This window comes from Struthio camelus, chromosome 2 (genome assembly GCF_040807025.1).
Source record: "Struthio camelus isolate bStrCam1 chromosome 2, bStrCam1.hap1, whole genome shotgun sequence".
Taxonomy (NCBI): Eukaryota; Metazoa; Chordata; class Aves; order Struthioniformes; family Struthionidae; genus Struthio; species Struthio camelus.
The window spans coordinates 101,050,651-101,065,146 of NC_090943.1; the positions used below are offsets into that span (position 1 = coordinate 101,050,651).

General features: G+C 42.3%; 1 protein-coding gene across 4 annotated transcripts in view; it reads left to right on the plus strand.

Moving 5' to 3' along the window:
* NEDD9 (neural precursor cell expressed, developmentally down-regulated 9) overlaps nucleotides 1-14,496 on the plus strand; it is a 108,366-nt gene that overhangs the window by 57,930 nt on the left and 35,940 nt on the right. The window contains exon 1 of one of the 4 annotated variants that reach the window (XM_068931856.1): nucleotides 5,115-5,379. The exons of 2 other annotated variants lie outside the window; for them this stretch is intronic. In XM_068931856.1, coding sequence (XP_068787957.1) covers nucleotides 5,368-5,379 — 12 coding nt within the window. In that variant the 5' untranslated portion in view covers nucleotides 5,115-5,367. Of the gene's footprint in view, nucleotides 1-5,114; nucleotides 5,380-14,496 lie in introns of those variants that run through there. One more of the 4 variants, XM_068931858.1, reaches the window with a different exon arrangement.

The window sequence follows — 14,496 nt, forward strand, 5'->3', positions numbered from 1 at the left end:
AAAACCCTATTAAAAATATTCTGTGCCAGAGGGGAAAATAAAGGAGTGTATTCTATGAGCACAACTGCTCGACTGTTTTGTTTGTTTGTGAAACGAATAAGCCCTTTAAAGTATCTCTGGAAGCATTAGGCCAGTGTGTGTTGTATCCTAACACATTTCTGTCACCAGTCTTCCCTACATACTTTAAATTCTTCTTGCCCTCTTGACAACACCGGTTCGTGGGCAGGCAAGCACTGGAACACGGTCTGCTACAGTGTGGCAGCTACTTTGAAGGGTAGAAACTGCCTACATTGGCACCAGCTTCTGCCCTCTCTCCTACCCAATCCACCCACTGTATCAAGGTTCCCAAAGATCTGACTTGCCTTCACTTTCCAAAGTGCCCATGGCAGCTCTGCTGTGACTTCTGCTGTTTTACACAGATTCCTACTTATGTTGCTGAGAATTTGAAGCCCCCTTAACTGACCCACATGCTCTACTCCAACTAGACTGTTGCAGCTGTGCTGCATGGACCTGAAAAGGCTATTCTTCTCCATCCTTATCTGCAGTTAGTATTCAGCATTGAGTGAGAGATAAATCTACTTCACTTTGATTTTACATCCTCTCTTTCCATTCCCCCAGGGTGAGATGGGTCCCTCATGCTGTTTTAATAGTGATTCCACTGTTTCCCTTTCCTTTGCTCACTTCCTCCTGAGAAGGTGACTGCCTGGTTCTAATGGAAATTGTAGTGGTATTTATATTCATCCTTTCCTTAAACTCTGAACTGACTTTTCAGTCGTTGTTCACCGGCCCAGGCTGGTGGCTTAGTGATAATACAGTGCCAGAATATCTAAACTCCAATTGCCTTCCATGATTTCCCAAGCTAACAAAGGCTGGATTCACTTTCAAAGCCTTTGGGGTGGGAGGACATCAGTATGTTTCTTTCTGGCTGGCATTTGAAGAAAAACAGAGAGGACAGAGGGAGCTGCATTTATTCACTTTATCTGAAGGAGGGTCACTAAACAGGGCCTTGATGGTTGACTTACAAAGTTAAATGAGCGATTCCTGAAGAAGGCCTGCATGAAATGCCATTCTTGAGAATGTGAATAGCTTTTGTGTTTTATTATTAAAGGATGGGGGATGCCTTTAAGACTGGTTCCATATATTTTAAAAGAAATGTAGAATTCTAGAATTAATTAAATGGCAAAAAATAGTCAAATTTAAAAAGATACTTCCATTAAGATTTTTTTTTCTCACACTATGACCTTCGTATGTAAACCTGACCACTACAGAAAATCACTGTCAACCCTTCCTTCTTCCAGGTTTCTGTTACTGTTGCATGCAATAAACTGCTTGCCTTGAAAAGATTTCCATCACTGGTCAAAGAAAAAGAGAACAGATTTTGTTTTCATTTGCTGAAATGCAAGCTATTCCCTTCTTTGGATGAAAATGAAGGGTTTTTTTAATTATTACTTACTGAGATGGGAGCAGGGCCTTTCTGTCCAGATACACACAGAAGCCTGCCCACACCAGTGGTGAATTCTTGTTACTTTCTTTTCAGGAAACAGCAGCATTTCATCTTTTTTCACATTTCTCCAAGCAAGCAAATTCCAAATTCTGATTGTGTATAAAACCATTCTATACTGTTTAAATTCAATCCGCTGCACAGCAGCTGAACCAGTTCAGGCAGCATTATATAGGCTGTAGGATCAAGGCTCATTATTAGGACTCTCCTTTGCTCATAAAGTGCAGTGGCATTATAACTAAATTAATTTTAATCCCAATCCCCTGGCCAAGTATCGCAGCAAGAAGTGATGAAGATGCTGCATAACATTATCCAAAGCATACTTAGGGCTTTGTGCAGGAAAAAAGATAGCTCAGCGCTTCCAAAATCCAGAGCTCACAGACCTGTTCTGAAAAGACTCTCTCAACTGTGAGAGAGACGCTCTGCTGTGTCTCTCTCTTCTCAGGTTGTGTCATGGGAAAGGGGAACAAGGGATTTTTTGTTTTAGTAACCTTTTGGGCCAGGATATCTGTCTCGTGTTCTTCTCCTATCAGTGTTCACAGCACACTAGTTGGCTGATTTGCTTCAGTGGGTACTCCCTTCCCAGCCTGGCTGACAGCTCTGTTTCATGTTGTTTGCTGAGGGGTGCGGGAGGCAAGCATAGAGCTTGGTTGACAAGCAGCCCCTTTGGCTGCAGGACCATTTCACCTGCTGCCCTCCCCCAGGTATCTCAGAGCTGTATTTGGCAATTGGGAGGACATAAGGAGAACACAGTGGTAAATAAAAGAAGCAATCAGCTCATCAGGATGGTGTATGAAAGAAGCAGACAAGCACTAGGTAACCCAAATGAGCAGAGAATAATATTAATTTGCCCTCAGCAAAAGCAAACAAACAAACAAAAGCCATTGATGCAGGCACAAGATGAAGTCACAGAACTCATTTGCTACTTCACTAGAATTGCAGCGGCATAAAATACAAGGCAGTGAATCAAGTCATTGCTGTGCTGTGAAGCAAAAAGGCCCATTATATGAATCACCCTCCTGAGAACTTCAATAGGGCCCTGTCGTTATAAATCCTGGCAATATAGCTCGAGTTGCCTCTACAACACAGACACTGGTAAAGCCAGGTCTTGGCTTCCTCATCAGCATGTTCCATTGTATAATTTAGCTGATTACCCAAGGCGACCAATTCAAAACTTCCCAAGACTACTACGCCTGAAATGCAGTATTACATAGTCAAGGCACAGCAGTTGACAAGGTTATTAAGAAAAGCTAAGTGCTTGCACTAACCACGAATGTGTGCTTTCCACAGTCCTCACTTTTTTTAGTAATGTGTCAAGGTTACAGGATCATATTTACAAATGCCTCTTTCAAGGTATATCCAATTCCTGATATTCATGATGCATCAGGGAGCTCAGCCATGCTGCAAGCTCTGCTAGATGTGCTACACTAAGTGGGAGTATTTCACCCTTGGGGAAATTAAAAGCACCCTCAAAGCTCAAAGAGAACCTAAAATGGTTAACGGAGTAGGTGAGACAGACTCGAGGGAGGGTGAGTCTGAATAAAACCAACAGTGAGACTTAGTAGTGAGGTAGTAGTATGGGATAGCAATCTTTCTTCTTCCTTGCAAAATACTAATTATTTTATCTGTTCCTTTACAATTGTAAAGCACAGCTATCAACACTGGTAAACTTTGGGGTTTGCTGCCCCAAAATTTCATTCCAGTGACATCTACTTAAACATGTTTAGTATGCATTTTGGAGGAATGCATAATAAAGGAAAGCAATAAATATACAAGGGAACACCCAACTAGAATTTGACATTAACACATCTGTTACTGCATATTAAGGTCAGTCAGGTACATTTTTAAAATATCAGAAGCACTACAGGCTAAAACAGAGGAAGAGGTACAGCTTCTAGAAATTGTAAAGCATTCTGAAGAAGAAAAACAACAATCGCATGAAAATCCTATATTGGTAGGATGACTGGAAAACGGATACACTCTGGATTTAAATATAGGTGAAGTCAGAAATATGATTCTGCATTTCTTATATTGGTCTCTGGCGCTTATCTAGTCTTTATTAATGTGGTAACCAAGTGCTTTACAATCTTTAATGCATTTATCCTCTTGACAATGGTGCCAGAAAGGGAGGCTTTCACATATGGGAAGAATGGAGTGCAAAGAGATTATACAGGGCTTATTCAAGGAATAGGAATTTGGATGCTAGTTAAATACCATGCTAACACCTTAGCCATTGCATCCTCTGTCCTTAGGAAATGTACCCCAGGAGAAAATTTTATCCTCAGAGAGAGTGAAGGGAAAAAATATGCCAAAAAAAAAAATTAAACTCTATAGTTACAGAAACACTCCAAAGAGATTTGCACTCTCCTAATTGTAAGCTGGCTTTGTATAATCAAAGAAATTCAGAAATAATTCACTGAAAGAATTATTTTCTTAAATAAAGTATCTAATGATACAGCAACCAGGCAAGCTTTGTTCTGCTGAAACTACTGAAAACGTAAAAGAACGTTGCCCAAAACTCCTCTGAAAAACTATAAAATCAGCAAACAAACATAAAGAAAAAAATAGAAAAAAAAGAGGCCAAGCAGCTAGTGAAGCGACAGCAACGCATAGAGAGCACAGTCAGCAGCATGTTCTGCAGTGCAGAGAGCAGACGGTCACTTTCCTCACTTATAACTGATACATCTCTTGTATTGACAGGGACTCATATTATTAGGGCATGTGCAGTCAAGAAGAAAAATACAGACGAAAAATAGTTTTGCATGCATTTAGTAAATACGTGCTATACAACTTCATATTTTATCCTGGAAGTAGAGAATGGAGGAGGCGATTACAGAAAAGGGTATTACATTCTTTAGAAGCCATGAAGCCATTTTAGCACTTGCATCCTTCTCTAGTGGATCGGTTTGCATGAGCATTTAAGGATGCCACTGTACTGTGGAAGTTATGTTTGTAATTTAGTAGTACAAGATTATTATTTGCTGTTTTTCCTTAGGCCACTAGAAATAGTCTTGGGTCCATCTGCGACCTAGAAACGACTGGCTGGCTGTCGGGGCAGGCCCGGCTCCGCTCCCCTCAGCCTCACAGGCCCCTGAGGGAGCAGGCGAGGCTCTGAGCAGCGTTTGGTGCTGTTTGTCACTTCAGGGCAGCTATTCCCAGGGCTGCTTTCACTGACGGCCAGGCCACTCTGAACCTTGAGAACAACAGAAATCTCTCAGCAAAAGAGACACACCAGCAGGGGTGGGGAGGAGGAAGGGGCGGCAGACAGAAAACCTTTTGTTCGGTGCCCGTTTCATGTGGAGAATATGAGGTGAACGGCTTTGAAACGACACGGGACTGTCAAGGAGCCGCTGGGTCACAGGAAGCAGGGCTGTCGGCCCTCACGTTGTGAGCGGGTTTCTTTCCTTTTTTTTAAGAAAAGCGAGGAAGCAACTCATCTTAGCGAGCCCCCCGCCTTCCCCTCTCCCCTTCCCCTTCCCCCCCCCCCCCAACGGCAGCTCCGCCGAGGTAACGGCCACCCCGGCGGCGCGAGCGGGGAGGGAGGGGGGGAAGGGAAGGGAGGGGCGCCTTGTCACGGGCGCTGGCCAATGGGGGCGGTGCTATGCAAATGAGCGGGCAAGCCTGGCGGCGCGGCGGGCGGCGCGGCGCTGAGAGGAGGCGAGCGGACGGGCGTGGTGGTGGTGGTGCTGCTGCTGGTGGTGGTGGTGGTGCTGCTGCTGCTGCTGCGGCGGCGGCGGCGGCTGCGGTGGTAGCGCGCTGCGCTGCGCTGCGTGGAGCTGCAGGCGTTGGGGCGATGCGCCGGGGGCCGCCGCGCGCCGCCTAGCTCCCCGCGCGCCCGCCGCGCTCCCCGCGCGCCCGCCGCAGCCATGAAGTACAAGGTAAGGCGAGGCGGCGGCGGCCCCCGCTCCGCGGCGGCAGGGAGGGAGGGTGACCCTGCCCCGAGCCGTTGAGGGGGAGCAACTGACAGGAGCCTGGCGGGTGTTGTTGGAGGGAAATCGGGGCTTCCCTCGACGGGTGCGACCGTTGGCCAGCCGTTAGCCGGGGAGGGGGGAGGCTGACCGGGGTGGGGGGGGGGGTTGCCTGCTCTCGTCAAAATGCCAAAGGAGCTGCCCAGCGGCATGACGGTGTAAGTGAATTAGTACGGGAGGCTTTAAGTGGAAAATAATGAGGCAGTACATAGAGATAAGCTTGGAGAGGACTCTCAGATGTTTGCACGGCGTTGTGTGTTGAAAGAAGGGGCTTTTCTCTGCCTGTAGAGCTGTAGGTGCCCATCTGATGGCTAGGTTGCCCTCTTATTTACACCACTGCTGGTAAGGGTGTAAATACATCTGCTTGTAGGAAAATGCATTTTTATGTGTTGTATCCCGCACTGATTTGGGACAGTTATTGCTACTTCTCCCTGTGATGTAATCATCCCCTTTTCCAAATCTTTAAGAATATATTTGGTTATTAAATTGCAGTTTTTCAGGGTGGTCTGTTTTAATAGGCTGAGAGGAAAAAAAAACAGATGTATATTTTAAAATGGACAGTATACCCCCCTCTCCCGCCTTAAATAAAAGCAGTGATTTAGCCTAACCAGACTTTGTTTCAGAAGACACAAATATGGAGATTTCCATCATAATATTACTCTACTTAAAAATGTCTGGGCAAGGTACTGGATTGCCTACAGGGCATTAGATTACTGTACAGACATACCGTAATCTTGTGTGATTGGAAAAAAAGGGGGAGAGAAGGAAAACTTTACTTTCTCTGCCAAAAATAACTTCAACATCAATAAAAAGGTGATTTAGAAATGTCACATACATTACATACACTTACTTAGAGACTAGCTTACTTTGGAAGCAAAGCCCATCTTTTTATTAAATTTAAGCAGCATGTAGTGTAAGAGAGCCCAGATTCTGTATTGCTGAGCAAGGCTTACAGACCTGTGTAGAAAGGGATGTCTGAGTGCTGCCTAGACAAATATATATTTATTCTGATTCTTCTCTGTGCATCTTTGAGTTGGGCCCAAGCTTTCAGAAACTATCTTACCTAAACTTTGGGAAAGCTTAGAGTTGCTTTTCAAGGCTGCTGTCAGTTTCACTATCTCATGATGGTTAAAAGTGACCAAGAAAAGGGAAATTCTGTAAGATACAGATAGAGAAAGACCCTCAGTGACCTAGGAAATTTTGGCCTGGATGTGGTGGCTTTTTTTTTTTTTTTGACTGACTGATTAGACGTTTGTGATCAAATTCATCACCTGTTCCTTTCCACTCCCTGCTCAGATCAGTTCAGGCAGACTTGACACTGGTTTAGGAAAGCTGTACTTCTTACCAGAAAATATCAGACAGTTGGGAGTGAAAGAGCAGAAAATGTCATTGTTAGTCCAGAGCTCATGAAATGCTTTCCAATTACCTGTGACTAAGCAACACTTTTCTCAGTGGCAAAATAATGGCCCTGCATAATTATACAACTCCCTGACTTTTCTTGTCACCATCTAACCTTCGTGTGCTATGAGGGGATCATACTTCATATGTGGCCACGAGGCACTGCAGGCATAGGAACTGATAAGGTAGCTAGCTCTACCTTATTCGCCCCTTATCAGGGCGAATCTTCCTTGCTTTGTAATATTTCCTTTGCCCAGTCTGATTGGAATGAGCGCTTTGGTTCAGGGAGGTGATTACGTAATTCTAGACGGAGCAAGCTAGACAAAGAAAGAGCAAGTCATAAAAAACGAAGACAGAGTTTTTGGCCTCAAAAACCTTCTTGTCAGACTAGAGTGTTTACTTTCCCTGGGAAACGTGAAGTAGTTACTTATACTGTTTAACTGGGACAATCATCTTTAGATCTGTTTCTTATCCCCAGAGTAACATATAATGAAAATACCTGCTCATTCAGCCTCTGCTGTTTTCTTTCTATAGGAGAACAAACTCCTATACTTTTTATGCAGAAAATGAAGGAACAGAGTGTACTGGTGTCTTGCCTGGGAAAATACCATCACTTCAGAGGTGGCTTGGTTTCCAAGTATAGAGTTGGGTCTGCTTAACTACTCCTGGTATTCTCCAGGTGGTATTATTTTGGGCCCTTTCATTCTTTACTTCTCGTGGCCTTGTTTAATAAGGCCTTGTTTAATTAAATGACTGAGATGCTCATTATAGTCCAAGGAGAGTATTAACATTTGTATATAACAGGAAGTGACTCGTGTGCAAGGCCCTGAGTATGTCTTCCCATCACTGCTGATGTTACTTTTGCTGGGACCGAACACAAGGTTTTGCTGGTCTGAACTTCCTTTCTGCTACTCGTTCCGTATGTTCTACCTCTTTTCACTCATAAACCTTTTGAAAATTTGTTCCCTCTCCTTACTCTTCTTTGACCTAAATTTCTTTCATTCTCCGTCCCATTCTTTAAACATTTTCCCAACATAAGACTCAAGCCCTAGTCCCCTGAAAGCCAGTGGGACAATCCCTATGGATTTCAGCAAGTTTAGAATTTTACCTTATATCTGTCTCTCCGCTTTTGTCTCTCTGTCTTTTGCTCACTGTGCCTGATTCAGTGAAGATGTGACTGCTTACATCAAGAACAAATTTGACCCCAAGTTAAGTCCTATTCTACCATTCATGCACTAATTGGTTACTGGAGAATACAAAAGTTAGAATAACTGAACCATAGGAAGTTGGGAAATGTTAAGCATAACAAATACCTAGGTGTTGGCTATGAGTATTTCTTAGTCCTGCTTGTTTGAAAGTTACTTTCAGAAACTAATTCCTCTAGGGTGCAGTTGTATCATAGCAGTACCCTGGTTCCCATTGTGTTCTTACAAGATGCCATTCTAGTATTCTGTGTTTCAGAAGGTAGAATCAACCATTTCTGAAAACAAATCCGGACTAAGATTCCAAGGATGAAGCAGCTACAGCTGAAATGTACCACATTATGAACAGAAATGTCAGTGGGATTACCATGATCAGACAAGAATATGGATAGGAGAGGATCTCTCCGGGCAATGATTTCCATCCTCTTCTATCTCAGACAACAAAAGTGAGACACAACAAAAAGGGGGGGAACATTATCCTAACAAGGCTTTTGTGGTTTGTTGGCTGTTGACAAGCAAGATGGGGAAAGGAGAAAGGGGGACTTATCTACTGAAAAATCCAAACAGTTGGTGAAAGAGAGGAGAAAAAGAACAACTGCATTCCTTACCTCATGTAAGCCAAAAGGAATGACGTAGATGTTAAATATGAGGTCTTGATGATCTATTTTTAGATAATTTGTTGGGCAAGGAAGAAACCTAAGTAAATAGGGTTTGAAATGCCTGCCGTTTGTGCTAAGGCACAGTGCTGTAATATATAGACTAGATTACAATGCCTGCATGCCAAGACAAACAAAATAGTGTCACTGGGAAGAAATACCATATTCCCAACCAGAAATGCTTGTGAAAAGCTGCTTGTAACCCTGGCAATGAAAGGCTTTTAAGTTTTGGCCATGTAAAGGGAAAAGAACTGCCTGTACTTTACTAACCAAATCCTTTCTGTTTTCTTTATTCCTCACACTCCTCTTTGTCACCCTGTGATTGTTGAGATACTAAAAAGGAAAACAATCAAACCTAGAAGTAAAGAGGAACAGTAAAACCTTGTAAAAGATAGCATTAGAGTGAAACAAACCAGTGAAGTGAAAACTGCCCTAGTTTGTGCTGTCTTTGTTACAGCCGTGAATTTACAATGGAAGTTTTAAGATTTTTCTCTCATTTGTGCTATGGAGGCAGATGGCAGGTGTCTAGCAGAGTCAGGCCTGATGACAATTACCAAGGGCAGTACTAGTGAGATGTAAAGGTAGGACTGGCTCCTTTCCAAAGCTTGGAGGGCCACTGTCACTTTCAGACTCCTGCTATTCCATGCTGTGGCCTCTGTGTGCCCCCAGTAGATGCATGTGTCATTCATACACATTCTATTAGCTATAGAAATATATACTTTATACAAAACTGAGGTATTTCCCTCAACACCTCGTAGTATTTGAGCAACCATCATGATAAAATTTATTTGCCCTCCTAAAGACTTTGCAAAATAGCCCCGTGCTGTTAGTTCCATTTACAAATGGGGGTGCTAAGGCCTAGGGATGCTACAGGGACTTGTCTCAGAGGAAGAAGAGGAGCCATAACAAAGCATTGTAGCTAACAGCATGCAGCTTTTTGCATGATTTTTAAACTTCTGTTTTTTTATGCTAATGGCTGCTCACAAGAAATCTCTAACGTAGATATCTCTCTCCGGTGGTACCTAGTATATATATGATGGGGAAGCAGAACTGGCACATGAACAATCTTCCTTCTATTTTTAATACTTCCTTTTCAATTTGACCACAGGAAGTGCTAGAGACATAGGATGGCTATAATCTGGTGGTTTTACTTACACTTTTGAGATCCCGCTGAAGATTGCAGTCACATTAGGCTATTATTTTGTCATGAGGTACCTTGACCTAAAGTTAATCATTCTAAACAGTGCCATGCTATCAAAAGACTGATCAGAGAGGCACTATCAGATCAGAGTGCAGGAGAACTACCTAATAATGAGAGTGTTTGTAGAAACTTGTTTTGAAAAGGAAAGATTCAAGTGCAGGAGGACAAAGCCCTGCAACCCTTTTAAGCCAATGACCACCATTTTGCAAAAGATAGGCTAGCTTTGGGGGAAAAATTTCATGGATTGTTATTGTGACATAATTAACAACTGTTGGACTACAGTTCTTAAGACTGTGTACAAAAAAGGCTGAACTTTGAACATTCCCTTATTGTTCCTGCTGTGGTACTTGCAGATAATGAAATGCACCTGGCATATGTATATACATTTATTTTTATTTTTATATATATATAAAAATGCATACGTGCATGTGGGGGAAATTTCATAGATCACTTTTGGAATCTTATCTTCACAAGTATGGCAACAATCAGCGTTAGAAAAAGTTATCCTTGGACTGATATCTTATCGCTGAACATTGAACTCCTACATGTGCTGGCTCATGAGAAGTTTATATTACTGAATTGCCTGTGGTCCACTGCAACATTACAAATTCCAGAGTTATTGCAGTAAAGCCAGGTGTGACTAGTGACCTAGGTAGGTAAAAGTTCAACAAATGGGGAATTTCTGCTTAGTCGTGCACACCTCCACACTCCACTACTGGAGCAGGCATACTCATTGGCCACTTTGGCCGGCTTTAGAAGTGGTAGGAGATGGGAATCCTGTTTTTCTTCAGGCAAAGTGCTGGTGCTCCTGGCAGCGCACAGAAGTGCAGGAAGGGAGGACGTTCCCTCGGTATCTGCAAAGGGCAAACAACCTTATGCCTTTGTGCTTACAAAAGGTAGAAAACCGTAGTTAGAGCATTGGACTTCTTCATTGCCATATTGCTATTGTCAAAGATATCAGGAGCATGGGAATGAATTCTGCATACGATAGATGGACCGAGATCACTCAAGAGCCTAGCTAAAGTTTTTGTTTTGTTTGGTTTGGTTGGATTAATTTATTACAGATATTTAGACGCTTAAGTTTAATTGAGTTAGGCTCCTGCCTGTCTCTAAGATCTACAATTTAATTTCATTTTAAAGTGACATAAACACTTCAGAGGAGCATGTACAGGTGTCTAGCTTAGCTGTAACAATGGTGGACAACCCATGTGTTCTACAGTTTCCATTTCTGGTTGCACTTGATGGAGAGAAGTAACTGAACTCCTTAAGGCTGAAGTCCGTATACAGCTGTAAGCGCCCACGTTCAGTGAGATTTGGAATGATAAATGTGCAAGTCGCTTTTGAAGATGCTTCTTTATGTAATACATGCCCTCTGAGCATCCATGCAAGTGATGAACGTTTGTCTGTTACAGCTGTACTCTCCTTTGACTGCCCAAAGATGCTTTATACTAGGTCTTCAGTAGGATTAATCACACAGTCTTCTGGGACTGTACTGCAAAACAAATGCCATATATTTTTAAATCGGACTACTACCAAGTAAAGCTGCATTTAGAGGTGTTCTTTGCCGCGTGTGAATGTGTGAATGGCTGCGACTCTTAGCGTCAGTGAAGCTGGGTCAGCTCATAAGCTATAGCAATGAAAAACACAACTTTTTTTTTTTTGCTGCTTCTCTATCACAGGCTGCTCTTGGAAAGTGACTTTTTTCTTTTGCTTGTTGGTCTAGACATTACGTTCTTACCTTTCTTTTTTTTTTTTTTTGTTTTAAAGACACTTCATTCACAGTCAGGCTGTATTAGCCTGTGTGGAAAGGAAGAATAATAAGAATGGGTTTATTCTTCAGGAATGCAGTCAGTGCATCAGAGGCCATTTCTTAGACAGGCCTCGTTGACAGAGAGGTTGAGAATTTTGTCAGGAACAACTCTGTGAATCATTTAGTGACAATCTTGGAAAGTGCTGGAGCATCCTAGGAGTAAATCTCTCTTTCTCCAATGAATGTCTTGCTCACTTGAGGGCAGAGGGAACAAAACACAGACCATGAAAATTCAGTGTTTCTCTTTAAAGGATTTTTTTTTAATCCAAAAGCTTCAGTACAAAACAACTAGGAGTGTATGCTGCCTGTCTGACATGCAGTTTGCAGGCGGTCGATTTGTGTGAATGCCCTTTTCCTAGGGACTCTACAACCAGTTAAAACGCTTATGATAATCAGCCATTTTTTACCATTATAGAAGAGCCTAGCTTATGAGCAAGTAATAATCTATTTTTCCCCCTCCCTGCTTGTACTACTTCCTCTTATTTGCAGCCCAGAAACTGCACAAAACAATTCCTCACACAATCAAGAATATAGGTGATGTGTCATTTCAGTTTCGGAATAAGCACTGAACAACAACTGATTTCAGAAAGCAAACAAACAAAAAGTTTATTTCTCCTTCTCCAGGGGAACGCTTCCCTAGAAAATGCCAGCTTGTCAAAATCAAGATGTTACGGAAGGGTTGTTGACTTTTGGCCAGTGTCCAGCAGTATGGAGAGGACCGTGACTGGACCTGGCAAACCTTATCTGCCAGCCAGGCTGGTCTCCACTGCAGGCTTGTCCAACTCCTAGGCAACATGCTTTCTGTCCTACCATTAGGCTGCTGGGGAGCTGGCTGGAGCCTGGGAACATCAGTTCCTGAGCTCATTTTTCCTCAGGAATCTAGATTATTAGGCTTTTTTTTGCAAGTTGCAGCTGCTGGGTGGTGTCCCAGATGGGTGACACCAAAGTCAGAGAAGGGTGGCTTTCCCTGATTTGGAGAATTCTTGGAGAGAGAGGGGAAGAAATGCATATCTCAATTTAACTAAATTTTAGATTAGAAAAAAAAATACACACACACACACACACACACACACACATATATGTATATATATTTACTTACCAAAGCTGAAAACATCAGACAGAAATAAATTAGTGGTAGATAGAGAAGTCTTATCTCTACACAGCTACAATTTGTTGACAAGTGACTTGTGATAGTTTCCCTGAAGAGTTGCACAGGTAAGGGTTAAATCTGGGAGAAGGGTGTTCTTTTAAGGAGATTTTGTCAGGGAGAAGACTTTTCACAAATGCCAGAAAAGGGAAAACTGAGAACTCAAAACACACGTTTCGGGATTCTTTCTTTCCATCCTTCCATTTTTTTCCTTCTGTTCTGCTCCTTCAATTCTTAAGCATTCAACATGCAATCGCCTTTCATTAGGGTTTTAATTGCTTGCCTGAGGGAAAGAGGTTAGGTTTTCCACATGCTTTTTGATTTTGATGTACTGTGGTTTAATCACAATGAGATCATATTTACTCTAAGGCTATTGTTTGCATGTTTTATTTTTTCCGTTTTTTTTTTTCCTGTTGATGTCACAGAAGGCACACAGCCCTCAGACAGATTTGAAAAGGCCTTTTAAAGTCATGGAATTAGATCACACCCTTCCTTGGGTGGGGGGAAAGGAAATTGGTTAGGAGGGCAAAACATATACAGAAAACTTTGTGAGTTAGGTGTGGTGGAATTTCCCAAACTATTGATACCACTTAAAGGTATGGCAGGGCATATGGTTTGCCTTCCCAGAAAGAACAGGAAAAAAAAAAAAGGTATTTCAGCACCGCTGTAAAACCCCCAAAACTCACGCACAGGACAGGGGACTAATATCAGGATATGTGATATATTAATAGATCACTGCTCTGCTTCACTGTAAATTTTACTGTCACTGACCATATCTGCCTTTTATGATATCTCCAAAACGGAGTGGGTGGTCTGACAACATAGAAGCCAAGCACATTACTCTCACAGGCATTCCCCTGATGCTAAGAGAAAAAGCATTACCTCAGATATGCCCTTTTCTAGCCCAGCTATGACCTGTTGAGTCTCACTGCCCAGAATCCAAACAGAAGGTTGCTATGTGGTAAAAGGGAGTTGCCACTTTGATTACGTGGATCCGCTACGTGCTCACCAACCACCTTAGAGGTTTTATGTGATTCAGATGGCATTTGTGGTACATTCATCCTTCTCTGCATCAAAAATCAGAGGGGTAAATCAATTCATTATTTAATATCTGACCTAAATCTTATATTTATATGATTATCTTTGTAATGCCCAGGAAAGCAGAGTACCCTCCCCCTCCCACCACCTCAAATCTCCTCCAACTAAAATAAAATAAAATAAGAATTCCCAGAACAAAAAATTAAAGCACAGTCAGAAAGAGACAAAAGAGTATCATCCAAACAAACAAACAAAACCCCTAGCCTGCTGTCCGCTTAGGCAGTATAAAGTCATCATTCTATTGCTCTTAATACATACTGGCAGGGTATTCTGAGCCAGAAAACTTTTGCTTTGTTTTCAACTCATTTGTCCAGTGTAAAATGTCAGGCATGGCAATAAGCTGATATACTGAGTGCAGAACAATGAGGTATTTTATTCACACAGGCGAGAGCTTCAATTACGATCTCTTGCTCTAATCTTCATTTTTGCATTTTCCCTTTCTACTTTCCCCCTCTTTTTCATCACTAGGAAGGCACCCTGATTCTACCTAATTCCTTCTTTTGGATTCATGTATT